At 45.9% G+C, this 14,674-nt stretch overlaps 1 protein-coding gene across 6 annotated transcripts in view; it reads right to left on the bottom strand.

Annotated features, from left to right (window-relative positions):
* The window catches only part of madd (MAP-kinase activating death domain), a 275,897-nt gene that overhangs the window by 23,341 nt on the left and 237,882 nt on the right, over positions 1-14,674 (bottom strand). For all 6 annotated transcript variants that reach the window (XM_072272112.1, XM_072272113.1, XM_072272114.1 and 3 more), the window contains 8 exons: positions 13,701-13,821; positions 11,806-11,926; positions 11,614-11,719; positions 10,545-10,655; positions 9,797-9,904; positions 9,272-9,436; positions 8,967-9,039; positions 8,163-8,269 (listed from right to left, as the gene is read on the bottom strand). In XM_072272112.1, coding sequence (XP_072128213.1) covers positions 8,163-8,269; positions 8,967-9,039; positions 9,272-9,436; positions 9,797-9,904; positions 10,545-10,655; positions 11,614-11,719; positions 11,806-11,926; positions 13,701-13,821 — 912 coding nt within the window. The remainder of the gene's footprint in view (positions 1-8,162; positions 8,270-8,966; positions 9,040-9,271; positions 9,437-9,796; positions 9,905-10,544; positions 10,656-11,613; positions 11,720-11,805; positions 11,927-13,700; positions 13,822-14,674) is intronic.

Here is a 14,674-nt window from a genome sequence, read left to right as displayed (position 1 = left end):
TCATGTCACTTTTCTATCTCCTTTGCTCCAGGAAAAACAGACACAACCCACCAATTTCCCCTTTTAACTTAAGGCCATCTAACCCAGGCGTTCGTCTAGTTATCTCAAGGTTGCTAGTTCAAGCCTCAGCTGTGGCAGCGTGTTTGTGCCCTTGAGCAAGGCACTTAATCACTCACTGCTCTAATCTGTGTGAGGAGTGGCGCCCCACACAGACTTCCAATCTGCACCTTGTAAAGCCTGGTTTATACTTCTGCATCAACGCGTCGCTGTAAGGTCTGCGTCGCCGCAAACCCTATGCAAAGCCGACGTGGAACCTTACGCGAGAGCTTGCGTTGCTGCGACGCGCACCTCTCCCAAAATGTAACACCGCGTCGCGGCAACACAGAACGCAACAACTGTGGTTGGTCCACTTGGTAGCATCGCACTTCACCCTACGCTGCAATAGCTTCCAATTGGGCAACTGAAAGGCAGGGAAGGAACTCTGGCTGCAATGCTTTCCATAAAGCTTTACAGACCTCCGAAATTATGGAGGACACATTTCGCACGAAAAAGGACGCTCGCGTCTTGTTTACCCTGAGGCTACCATGACCATGAAGCCTTGCGCGGGTAGGTGAGTGCGCATGCGTGAGTGACGTGTGCAAATTGCAGAGCGACGCAAACACACTAACGCACAAGTATGAATGCTCACAACGCGCGTAGGTCACTTGTGTAGGTAACGGTGTCCAGTTGACGCAGAAGTATAAACCAGGCTTAAGGCATGAAAATGCCCGACGCAGGCCTGTGAGCAGCCGTTAGCAAGATGAATTCTAAGGTATCGGAAAAGCCTAAAAGAGCTCATAAGGGTGTTACACTTAGCGTAAAACTAGACATAATTAAGCGTTTCGATCGTGGTGAACAAAGTAAGAGCAAAGTCAGTTTGGCTTGTGGAAGTTGATGAAGATGATGCTGAAGAGGTTTTGGCATCCCATGACCAAGAACTGATAGAAGAAGAGCTGATGCAATTGGAAGAGGAAAGGATAACAATCGAAACCGAATGCAGTAGCGAAAGTGAAGTTGTCCAGGAACTGAACGTGAAGCAACTGCGTGAGATTTTCATTGCAATGATAAAGTAAGACTTTAATTTTGAAAAGGTACATCGGTTTAGGGCATATCTGCAGGATGGTTTGAGTCCTTACAAAGAACTGTAAGATAGAAAAATGCGCGAGGCTAAGCAGTCAAGCAAGCCTTCCACATCAGCCAACGAACCTCGACCTTTAACATCGAGGCAGGCAGACATAGGAGAAGATGACCTGCCTGCCCTAATGGAAACAGACGACGATGAGATGACACCCCAGTGTCCCACCATCCCAACCCCCAGGCCGCGGACAGATACCGATTTGCGGAGAATGCAGCGGTAGCCGGGAAGCACACAGCACATCTTTAAGAAAAAAGCCGAAATAAACATGCTAATTAATTAGGTGCTGCCCGGCACGTAATTGTCGGCCCAGATTAGAGGCGATTGCCGATTGCATCGCCTCTGATCTGGGCCGACAGTTACGTGCCGGGCAGCACCTAATTAATTAGCATGTTTATTTCGGCTTTTTTCTTAAAGATGTGCTGTGTGCATCCCGGCTACTGCTGGACCGTTGCATGCTTTGCGGATCGGTATCAGTCGGCAGCCTGGAGGCTGGGGGCCACTGCACCACCCCAACCTCCGACGACTCAGCTTAACACACCATCATCAGTGTGCTTGACGCTGTCTTCCCGATTCCCGTAAGTGATACTACACTGTACATTCATTATTTCTACTTTATATCGGCTGTGCATTTTTATGTGTTATTTGGTATGATTTGGCAGCTTCATAGCTTAAAGCAGGGGTCCCCAACCTTTTTCGTACTGCGGACCGGTTTCATATTGACAATATTCTTGCAGACCGGCCGACCGGGGGGGGGGGGGGGGGGGGGGGTATGGTTGCCAACGGACAAGAGTAGCAGTCAAATATGTTGGGTTTACCCCGAGAAAGACTACAATGACCATTAAGCCTTGTGTGGGCACCAGTGCGCATGCGTAACTTGCGCATGCGTTTACGTGCCGATTTCTTAAAAATTGTTTTTGCCGATTCTGTTGGCGGCGGTGGCGGCGTGGGGGGGCGGCGGTGTGTTAATCACGACCGGAATATAGGTGATAAGTGGCTAATACACTCAATTTCGTTTCTAAAAGGGTTTATCTAACAAATTTAATATTAAACACACAGCACATATTTTCCTCGCATGAATATAGCGATAAGACAATTATGAGGGGAGGACAGGGGAGCTTGAAGTGTTGAACGAACTTCCAGTAGAGGTGGTAGAGGCAGGTTCGACATTATCATTTAAAGAAAAATTGGATGGGTATATGGACAGGAAAGGAATGGAGGGTTATGGGTTGAGTGCAGGTCGGTGGGACTAGGTGAGGGTAGCGTTCGGCACGGACTAGAAGGGGCGAGATCGCCTGTTTCTATGCCGTAATTGTTACATGGTTATGTAAGTCACTTATAATAGCATCATAACATTTTAAGTAACGTTTGGATATCAAACACACAGCGCATATTTTCCTCATATGAAAATATAAAATCATTGCAACGCACCAATATCGCTGAATCAATGGGAGCCCTGGGCTTGTTTTCGTGCAACAAGACGGTCCCATCGAAGGGTGATGGGAGACAGCGATACTCGAAGGGGGTTCCTTATGTCCAGTCTATTCCGCGATTTAGTTTTCGTTGCATTCATTGCAGAGATATGTTGGAAATGGAAGCAACGTTTTCAGTGCTTTCCTGACTACCTCAGGATATTTAGCCTTGACTGTGATCCGGAATGCCGGCAGAGATGTTATATCAAACATACTTTTCAGCCCACCGTTATTTGCAAGCTCGAGGAGTTGATCTCCTTCCCGTGCTGACATGGATGACGCGCGGTTAATGACCTCGCGTGCGTTCAAGCTCAACAGTGGCCGTGACAGGGAATGAGGAAAGGTGCAGCTGACTCCTATCGCCAAATCATATCGTTTCCTCGCGGCCCGGTAGTTGGGGACCGCTGGCTTAAAGGTTACTGGAAAGTGCTTGCACCGTTTTTGCCGACGGCGCTTGCGTGAGATTTTCGCTACGGAGAACAGTTCAGGCAATGATTGTGGAAAAGTATTTCTACTTTATATAGGCTGTGTATTTATCATATCATTCCTGCTTTTACTGTATGTTACTGTTATTTTAGGTTTTATGTGTTATTTGGCATGATTTGGTAGGTTATTTTTGGGTCTGCGAATGCTCACAAAATTTTCCCATATAAATAAATGGTAATTGTTTCTTCACTTTACAACATTCCGGCTTACGAACCATTTCACAGGAACGCTCTACCTTCGGATAGCGGGAGAAACCTGTATAACAGAATTACCATTGCAGAGTCCTACCCTCCCATCAATATCCTGAAACTGAAGTAGACCAGGCATGTAATATATTGGCTACAAGGGAATAAATGGCTCCTTTTCCAAATGGCAGGCAGTGACTAATAGGGTAACATAGGGTTCAGTGGTTGGGCCACAACTTTTCAAGATGCATATTAATGAGGGAATTACACGTGAAACTGCCAAGTTTGCTGATGACTCAAAGGTAAGGGTAGGGGTCAGCTGAGATACGGTTGGTAGAGATTTGGATAGGCTGAGTTGATTTTACATGTCAGATACAATGCAATATAGATGACTGTGAGACTATCCACTTTGGCTGTATAAACAGGGAAGCAGATCATCTGAACAGCAAGAGATTAGAAAAGAAGAAAGTGCAACAAGAAGGTGTAGGAAGGCATAAATAAGGCATAAGGCATTCTTCCTTTCAAAGCTAGAGTATTTGAAATACAGTAGCAGAGATGCCTCACTGCAATTGAATAGGACTTTGCTAAGACCACACCTGCATGCAGTCTTGATCTCCTTAACTGAGGAAGGCCTTACTATGAAAGACAGTGTCAGTTCACCAGATGATTCCTGGAACAACAATACAGGGAAAGATTGGGATGATTAAGTTTAATTAGATTCAGGAAATATAGGAAGCAAAAGAAAAATCTGAAATCCTCATGGAACTGGATGGATTAGCTACAGGAAAGATGCTGAGGGGTGTACAGATTTAGGGCTGGTCCATTTTGGACTAAGTTGAGACAAACTGCAAACGCTGGACTCAAATACCGAACCATGGAGCATCCCACCAGTCACACCACAGAAAGATCCATTTTTCCCCATTGTTTGCTTCCTATGCCATAACGAATTCTCCGCTCATATCAGTGTATTCCTCCAACTTCCTGAGCCTTTTTAACAGCACTTCCCAGATCCGGCATCTCTCTCACGGAAGACAATGGACACAAGATCCTCGCCAAGTCAGGGACCACCCTGATGTGAATAAATTGGCATTGCTTCTTCACCACATGGTCAACACCCTGGAGCACCCTCTCCAACAACATCGTGGAGTACTTTCGCCATGCAGTGGAAGCTCGTCACCAACACTCCACAGAAAATTAATGCCAACTATTAAATATTACCATCGCCAATCATCTATCCAAAGTCCCCTACCTACAGGCACACCACACAGTCCACTGGTCCTATAACATCCCCTCTCCCACACACATACATATACACACACACACACACACACAAAAAAAAACACACACACACACACGCACAATGCTTACCACAAAACCTGCCATGACAGTTCACTGATGTAATCCCATATCCTAAAAGATCAGTAGATCAGTTGGCTGCTGTAAGTTGCCTCTAAGTGTGTAGGTAAATGGTAGAATCTGAAGGGAGTTGATTGTCAATACCGTGAGAGGAAAACGCGATGAAGGTGAGCTTGGTGGAAATGGGTGCTTGATGGTTGGCAGTGACTTGGTGAGCCAAAGAGACTTTTCCTGTTCTGTATCCATGACAACACTCACAGCCCTCCCAAATCTGATAATTCCTCTGCACCCCCTGAACCTGCTACAAACTCCACATTCCCAACCTGCCACTCCTGCTGCCAGCACTCCATCTATGCCATTCTCTTCACATTCTCAAATGTTTCACATCTGTCCCCACACATTAATTCTATGCTCTCCATCGCATCTGCCCACCCAACACAATCCTGCTCAGTCCCCAACCTCAGCTCATACCACAACTGTGAGGGTTTCACCAGGGAGTGCAGGCTGGTTTAAGGAAGTTGAGCATGGCTTGAGGGCCCAGTGGGGGTAAGGAGTTGTGCAAGATGATGATACGAAGAGAGGGGCAGTAATGGAGTAATGCAGGAGAGGAAAGACAGTGAATGGGAGGACCCCCTCTGAAGGGTGACTCTGAGCTGAAATCATGTTGCTTCCTCCATCTACTTTGTTTTTGCACTATTTTAATCTATTTAATATATATAAACTCCTGTAACTTATTTATTTCTATATTATCATGCATTGCATTGTACTGTTGCTGCTAAGTTAACAAATTTCATGACAAATGATGGCGATAATAAACCTGATTCTGTAAGCTGCAGGCCCTTTTGGTGTCTCACCTGGTATTTTAAGGCACTGTATGGATTAGCAAGCACTAGTCTTCACTGAGATATTCAACAAATATGCAGGGTTCCAGCTACTTTAAAGTTGCTACAGTTGTTCTATTTCCCAGGAAAAGTAAGATCACTGGACGTACTGATTATAGCCTAGTCGCTCTGACTTCAGTAGTTACGAAAACCTTTGAACGTCTAATGTTGGCCTACCTTAAGTCCATTACTGATCCTCTTCTTGACCTGCTACAGTTTACTTATACAGCAAATCACTCAGTTGTGCCTTCATTACATTCTCCAACAGTTGGACTCCCCAGCACTTATGTGAGGATCTTGTTTGTGGATTTTAGCACCACCTTCAACATTATTGTTCTAGGGTTGCTCCTCCACAAGCTAACCCAGCTAGCCTTACCCTACAGTACCTGTCGGCTTTCTGACAGGCAGGAAGCGGTGTGCAAGGCTGGGTTGCAATTTGTCTAATCCAATGTCTATAAGCATAGGCTCTCCCCAGGGCTGTGTTCTTTCACCCTTCCTGTTCTCAACTTCATACAAATGACTGTACCTCCAGACAAATCCATTAAATTCCTAAAATTTGCAGATGACAGGACTGTAGTTGGTCCCATCTCTAATAGATGGTGACCTGATATCAAAGAGGTAGACAGTAATGCTGCAAGGTGTGCTCATAAGAACTTGGAGTTCAATGCTATCAAGACAGTGGAAATGAGGATTGACCTGCCAACAACCCCCTACCTGCCACATCCCCCCTTGAAAATTAATGGCAGGCTGTGTGTGGTTGAGTCAGTCAGATTCCTGGGGACCACCATTATCAATATATTGAGGTAGGACAAGCATGTTACACTCCCCACTAGGAAAGCCCAGCAGATTGTTCTTCCTACCCCAGCTTAGGAAATTTAACATCTCAGGGCTTATCATGATGTATTTTTACTCAGCCATCATTGAGGGTGTTGTGACCACCTCTATCACCATTTGCTTTCCCACCTCCTCCTCCCTCTCCAAGTGCAGGTTGCAGCAAGTGACCCACTCAGTGGAGACCATTGGCTGTCAGGTACCGACACTAAAAGACCTGCTCATTGACAGAGCAAAGTAAAGAGCTGAGAAAATTACTGCAGACACCACCCACCACAGCAGTCACCTATTCACCAATTTGCCATCAGGGAGACACTACAAGTTCGTCACCACCAGGACTACACATCATCTCTGAAGCTTCTTTCCCGTTGCTATATGGGCTTCTCAACAAAGCTCACTCCGGTGTAAAACCTGAACAGTCCCTGCACAACATTGTTAAATGGTCTTTCCTGATCTCCTTGTTCTGCTGATAAAATTATTGAGTCTGTTCATATATTGATTATTGACATTTGCCCATCTGACTGTTCTGCTAATTGTTGATTGCTCCTGGCTGTTTGCATTATTGCTATTGTGTTAGACAATAGACAATAGGTGCAGGAGTAGGCCATTCAGTCCTTCGAGCCAGCACCGCCATTCACTGTGATCATGGCTGATCATCCACAATCAGTACCCCGTTCCTGCCTTCTCCCCATATCCCTTGACTCCGCTATCATTAAGAGCTCTACCTAACTCTTTCTTGAAAGCATCGAGAATTGGCCTCCACTGCCTTCTGAGGCAGAGCATTCCACAGATCCACAACTCTCTGGGTGAAAAAGTTTTTCCTCAACTTCGTTCTAAATGGCCTACCCCTTATTCTCAAATTGTACCCTCTGGTTCTGGACTCTCCCAACATTGGGAACATGTTTTCTGCCTCTAGCGTGTCCAATCCCTTAATCACCTTATATGTTTCAATCAGATCCCCTCTCATCCTTCTAAATTCCAGTGTATACAACCCCAGTCGCTCCAATCTTTCAACATATGTCAGTCCAGCCATCCTGGGAATTAACCTCGTGAACCTCCGCTGCACTCCCTCAATAGCAAGAATGTCCTTCCTCAAATTTGTCTGCTATGGTATTGTCCTGTGCTTTTGTACTTGGCACTGAACCACAGTTCTGGTGTGTTTTACATACTGGCAATAAAGTGATTCTGATTCGAACTTATTTACATTGATATCTCAGATGCCTGCACAGTGAACCCAGTGTATGACAAGGGTGCAAGTGGCAGAATTCTTCCAACAGTGGGCTTCTTCTCTCAAGCCCAATCCTCACCAGAAGGAAGCTGGATCAGTGCTCAGCAGAATCAGAGGAAGCTGAAAGAAGCCACGATCAGAAGTTTGATGGAAATCTTGCAGTTAAATTCCCAAGGCGTTTCAAAGATTTAAGAACAAAATTACATGTTTAAAAAGAAACTTACCCCTTTGCCAATCTAAAGTCTGCAAAAAAAACAATCAAAACAACAAAGCGCAGTGAACTAACTCTAGACAAGTCGAGGTCATGGGGCAGCTCACTGATGAATCAGAAGGTCACACACACACACACAGAACGCACCAGAACCATAGCACTGCATCCCACAAGATCAAAATCCCTCTGTCCATACAGCAACAGAAACAAACAAAAAAGGGAACACCGAGCAAATAAAACAGATCAAGGACACAGACACACGCTCAGGTGCCCAGATGAAGCCTTAAGCTGCTATCATTCCCCACACGGGCATCACCCACTGCAGCAAAAGCCCCTACCTGGCTCTGCATGAACTTCAAATTGATCCCTTCCAGGGTCACTTGCAGCAGTCCTCCATCTCCAGTCTTCATATCCTGAACTGGGAACTCACCTCCAAGCTCAGGACCTAAAATGAAACATCCAAGGGTAACGGTGAAAAGCACAGCTGGAGCATTTGAAGCAGAATCAACGCTAATCTACACACACAGTGCCTTTTAGAACCTCAGGACAGTTGAAAAAAACCAGTCAAGTGCCTTGAGGTATAAATGCTGTCATAATGTAGAGATAACAGCAAGATCCTACAACTAAAAAACATCACTACACCACCAAAACAGGTTAACTAATGGCTGCATTTCAGTTTTATTACCCTCAAGCCCCTCCCTATACCACCCAAGTACATTACTTTGAATTTACAAACAAGACAAAAAAAAATTCTTTAATATTCTGAGTTTCTGGAATTCTCTATTTCAGGATGCTATCTCAGTCATTGAGTATGAGGCAAAGATTCAGTTATCAAATTTAAATGAGAGAGCAGGCTTAAGGAGCTGGCAGGTTAACTGCTACCGCTTCTGAAGCTTGAACTGGGCTGGAGAACTGTATGGCTCATTCTCTGTACTATATCCCTTTTGGAGGGCAATTGCATTTAAATATATTTGTGACAACCTTCACACACTGACTCTCAGTAACCACATCACTGTCTTTTGATTTATTTGGACAAATTCCAAGGGTGCAGCCAGCCCAAGTCTGATGGTGTTTACACACTGATGTGCACCTGTTCACTCTTTTGTTGTTTGCTCAGCAATTATTTTGATATCCTACTATACCTGGTTTGATGCTCTGCTGTCTTGCTGCTGCACGCTCCATGCTGTCCTTCACACAGTAGTACAACTCTCGACACTGTTAAAGAACAAATGCAATAAGATTTCAGGTGTCCTCGTCTGGGGCGGTGGAAGGAAGCTCAGGGAGATCAAGGGCAGTAAGCAGCAGACAGGGGTGCAAGGAGGTGGAAAGGACAATGGAGGGGGAAAATCAAGCACAGTGACGTCTGTATAAAAGAAAGCACTTGAATGGCAGGTAAAGCAGGTGCTCGGGAGATGTACACTAATCCAGGAATTGCCCTTCCCAGTACCTTCTTGGTGTAGAACTTGTTGAGTTGTGTTTCCTGCCCATTACGTCTCCACAGACATAGGACCTTGGTTTTGGGACAGTACGTCATGTTGATGAGTTTTTCATACCACCATCTCTCGTAGACTGTCCCGATATTACTGCGGAGCACAATGCAGTCATCGCATACCTACAGTCAAACATACAGAGTAACTCTCATCAATTCCCGCCAGCGCCCAGGTAACATATCACAACTGCGGCACAACAGTCCCAACATGCAAATAGAGTCTATTAACCAGACTGGACTGACAGTGCACTGCCAGAAATTAGAGCTCTACTGCTGACCACTGCTGAGAAATGCAGACCATGGAGATTTGCAGATGCTGTTTAGTGGGGACAGGGCTGACAGCTCCACAAAGGAATACTAATCCTTGACCATATTTCCAAATGGGCTAGAGCAGGAAAATTGTTAAGGAACCCTTGGCTCTTCACTGACACAGGAAGGCATTTATCCACCCCTAGTGATCACGGTAACTTGATCACCCCATACCTCCATGAAGAAGATTTCACCATTGGTGTCGGTTCCTGCATGTACCACAAAGGTCTGCTTCTTGATGTGACGACTGCCACAGGGACGGATGTGAAGACTGCGGCTCTCCTGTCAACCAAACAAATGGCCATTAAAAGGAGGACTCACTGACTAGACACAACAGTCAATAGTAAAGATGCTAATTCTTGGCTTCTGTTCCCAACTCTGTGCTAGCTTTGCCTAGATCGCCACTTAGTTGTCAGGCCCATCTAGAGCACCTGGTATGATCCCAGTACAAAAGGGAACTGGACTCCAAACCCTGGCGCTTATCCTTGCTGACAATACTTTCCCTGCTCTGAGGACTGATCTGTTTCGGTATTAACCTTGTGAATACACATCTTTTGGCCAGCTATGGACCCTTTGCATCCACCCTGCCATCTGCACTCACTCTCCCATCAGTCCGCCACACAATCCTTCCCAATTCTACATCTGACCATTGCTTCCCTCCTCCTGTTCACAGCACAACCTGCACACCCCAACCCGATCTTGCCTCAGCACTGACCCATCCAAATGTTACCCCCCAGCCCATTGCACACCATCCAACTCCACCTTCTGCTGCCCGATTGTATGTCCTGCCCGCCGGCCTGGCCTTTCTTCCCTCCCTCATGACTAACTGCAACCTTGTTGTTCATAACTGTAACATTGACTTTGATTTCCCGCAGGAGATCACCCGTGGCACCCAGCCTCTCCATTGAAGTACAATGCTCACCAGCTGTGGCAGACGATCGAGCAACTCGTTCACTTCCTGACTGTGAACCAGACCAATATGCGATTTGCCCATCAGCCTCCTCACCTTCTTCCGGATATCATTCTTGTTAACCTGTAATAATATGCGAATATCAGTCAGTGGGTCACAAAATCCACAATATAACCGCTTAGCGACAGAGAAGTTATCACTTCATTATGTCATAAGTTACAAGGGAAGCTGGCAGAGAAGTGGCAGATGGAATTCAGTCCGGAAAGGTGTGAAGTGATACACTTTGCAAGGTCAAACTTGAAGACAGAGTACAGGGTCACTGCCAAGATTCTTAGCAGTGTGGGGGAATAGAGGGACCTTTGGGTTCAAATCCACAGATCCCTCAAAGTTGCTGCAAGAATTGATAGGGTGGTTAGGAGGCATTTGGTGTGTTGGTCTGTGATAGTCAGGGGATTGAGTTCAAGAGCCATGAGGTAATGTTATAATCTCATTAAACCCTGATTAGACCACACTTGGAATATCGTGTTCAGTTCCAGTTGCCTCATTATAGGATGGATGTGGAAGCTTTAGAGAGGTGCAGAGAAGTTTTACCAGAATACTGCCTGTGCTAGAAGACATGTCCTATTAGGTAGGCTGAAAAAACTAGGGCTTTTTTCTTTGGAGTGAAGGAGGATGAGAGATGACGTGATAGAGGTATACAAGATTATAAGAGAGAGAAATAAAGTGAACAGCCAGAGACTTTTTGCCCAGAGTGGAAATGGTTAATTTTGTGGGGGAATAATTTTAAGGTGATTCGAGGAAATTGTAGTGGAGGATGTCAGAGGTAAGTTCTTTACACAGCGAGTGCATGTACCGCCCTGCCGGGGTGGTGGTACATTAGAGGCATTTTAAGAAATTTTTAAATGGCCTCATGGATGATAGGAAAATTAGGAAGTAAAGGTTCGATTGATCTTAGAGTAGATAAAAGTTTGTACATCATTATAGGCTGAAGGGCCTATTGTACTGCTATGTTCTATGACATGTCTTTTACAGGCTATTTCATAATAGTATGCTGGCTCCTGGTCCCTGGAAGAGGGCTGACCTTGACCATCAGCATGTAAACAATCATGTTGTAGAGTAATGTGGACAACAGTCGGTCCTCGTCATCTTCCAGCCGCTTTCGATCGTGATCCCCCAGTGATGTGTACCTGTGTTGAGAGATAACAGGTCAGCTGATAGAGAATCATACTCTTCACCAACACCTATCAGCTGTGCTGTGGTACATGTACATTACCTGTCAATCATTTCTTGTGGGCCTTGGTCCATGCCCATTCCTTCTCTCTCCAGCATCACTGCATCAAGGAAGGTATCCTCCCAAAACTGGACTTGGTCCCACAGCACTGATCGTTCCTTACCTGTACAACAGCAGGTGAGACATTAGAGCCCTGCTCCTTCCCCTACTCTCTCACATCCAGAGTAACTAGCCATATCGCTCGATGCACAGTAGTGGCATGCACTGAGGATTCTCTCTGATTTGTAGCTCAGAGTGACAATGGTTTAACTGGAACCATGTTAGAGCATGGGGCCACAACCACCACACAAAGGAGAAAAGGTCACACAGCAGCTGAGCCAGGGTAGACACATTTGACTCAAGTGCTGGGAGGAAGGGATGGAGTTGCTCCTCTTCTAGAATGGCAGTGCATTAAATGTCATTGAAGCTCTGCCGTGGGGCAGGGCAGGAAGCCTGAGCCTTGCCATGGAGGCAGGGGCAGATAGTTGCACCACCACTGGGGCACAGGTTGCCCCCTCGTGGGGTCAGAGGCAGGCAGCTGTTTAGGGAGAGACTAGCAGCAATACCAACTATTAGTCTCATTCACCCATCTCAAACACTTCACAATCACATCCAGAAAAGGGAAAGGGAAGCAAGTAACTAATAATCACCAACGGATGTGCTACATACATGCCTCCAGCGGGTCACACTCGATTCCTTTCCAGTGACTTATTTTCCAGATTAAATCCACACATACAGTCCAATGGCATTGTATAAATGTGAAAGGGAGTGGTGCCAATGCAATTAGGGGTCAATGGAGACTGGGGCAGAGGACAAAAGGCAGGGACCTTGAGCAGGAAAAGCAGGATTCAGCAATGGGGGAGTGCCGTGGGGAAAGATGGGATTAGTGGGTGTGGGGGTGAGGGAAGATGGTGTTAAGGTGGTAAAATGGGTTTGAAGTGGACGATTCAAGCAGGGTCAAGGTAGGTCACAGGGAGACACAGTGAGGGTGGGTGAGTGAGTGAGTGCACGTTGGGGGAGTGGCGGACTGGCTGGGCACCGCGGGTGCGGTGGACAGGGTGAGCACCATGGCTTCTGGTCACAGGACTGGAATCGTTTGTGACTGGCCAGAGACCTGGCCACATTCATGCAGAAGCTAGTCATGCACGACCTAATCACTTGCAGGCAGTAAAAGCGCTTTTTTACTCATAGATAAGGTTTCCATGGCCGCATCCTCCAGTTGATCCCACATTGAGCTCTTGTCTCTCCCTGAATGTATCCAAGGCAAGCGAGCCAGACAGCAGTGGAAATGAAAAGACTGCAGTATTTAGTTACAATCATCAGGCAGGATTATTTGTTAGGTACAGTACTTCACACAAACTCTTCACAATGGAACAGAAGCACCACCACGTGAGTACACAGTAGGGACAGCAGGAGGGACTCAGTGTAGAATTTGTGTTTCAGATCACGCACTGGATATAGAGAAATAAATGTTCAACCTGAGAAACTTGTTTTCATTGCAAACCCAGTGTCATGTTTTCAGACCCATCCGAACAGGATTGTTCTGTATACTTGAAAATGTTAGCAATTCCAGCATTCCTTCCCATTCAGGACTGACATCCAGCCTCTGTACCTGTACCTCAGCCATGCTGCTGACTACTACTGTGTCCACTGGCCCACTCAACCCACCACCAACCCAGCTACAAATTCCCTCCCAAGCAGCCAGCCCCTCATGACTAGACCCCCAGTCCCTGCATAATTACATTGTACATTTTTTGGCTCTGTGGTGATGAGGTACACTAACGCAATGGAACTCCACCAGTCTTGGGACCCAAAAATTCAGTTATTTTGATTTTTTCCTGATTCCGCTCTTTGTGATCACTTCATGACAGAATTGTATGATGTGGTCCCATTCTTACCAAGCAGTCCTTCGTACAGGTAAACCCGCTGACTGATATCCTCTGGGGGACCAGGAAGCTGTGGGCCTGCAATGCTGCCTTTAGTCACCTTGAATCCAGGTACCAGCATGTGTGATTTCCCCTGTAACATGACAGAGTCTGTGAACAACAGCCTTTTGCAAATGATCCTTTCACTTTCTACAAGTTTCTCCGTGTTTTCTCAATCTCCTACCACTCCAAAGCACTGGTTACCTTACTCAGCATCGAATTCCGAACTCTTCTGCTTATACTTTTTCAGAAACTTTGCAACTCCCCTTTCCAGTTTAACAAACTGGAAAACCTATCCCTGAACAGAGGGGGTAGGGTACAGCACCATCGATCAGCTATTTACAATGCAGTCCTTATTTACATCTTTACAACAGTTCACACCTCCATTCATGCAAAGATAAGCCTAATGATCCCCTCATTACCTCTACAACTCTTAACCATCCTCATGTTATTGCTGTAACTTTAAACAACTCGTCCACACTAGACTAGATAATTTTGAAAACACCAGTTTCGCGTAAAAACGATAGGCGTCCACACCAGGCATTTTTGAAAATACCTCCGTCCACATTAAAACGGGTATTTAGGCGAATTTCCTCCTACTGGGCATGCACAGGACACATCTACAGAAAACAAGCGAAGAAGAAGTGTTTCCGTTTCCGCGGCAGCGTTGTGCTATTTCCATTGGTCAAAAACTAGAGTACCTACAACAACAGCGAAAGGAAGTTTTCAACAATGTCTTTGAGGAATACAAAGAAAACCTCTGCTGGAAGAAGCTGACCGGACTTCTTTGTTTGGACAGACAAACAAGCTATTAACGTAGTCTAAAAAGTAAACAACACACGTGTGAAGCCATCCGCCATTGTTGTGGTGTTGGAGGTCGCACTCAAGAAAACGACAAAATGCTGCGCTGCCGCCACCATCAGTTCCGGAACGTCATGACAGCATTT

This window comes from Mobula birostris, chromosome 11 (genome assembly GCF_030028105.1).
Source record: "Mobula birostris isolate sMobBir1 chromosome 11, sMobBir1.hap1, whole genome shotgun sequence".
Classification (NCBI taxonomy): Eukaryota; Metazoa; Chordata; class Chondrichthyes; order Myliobatiformes; family Myliobatidae; genus Mobula; species Mobula birostris.
Note: the sequence above shows the minus strand (reverse complement) of the source record. Positions and strands in the feature narration are given on the sequence as shown.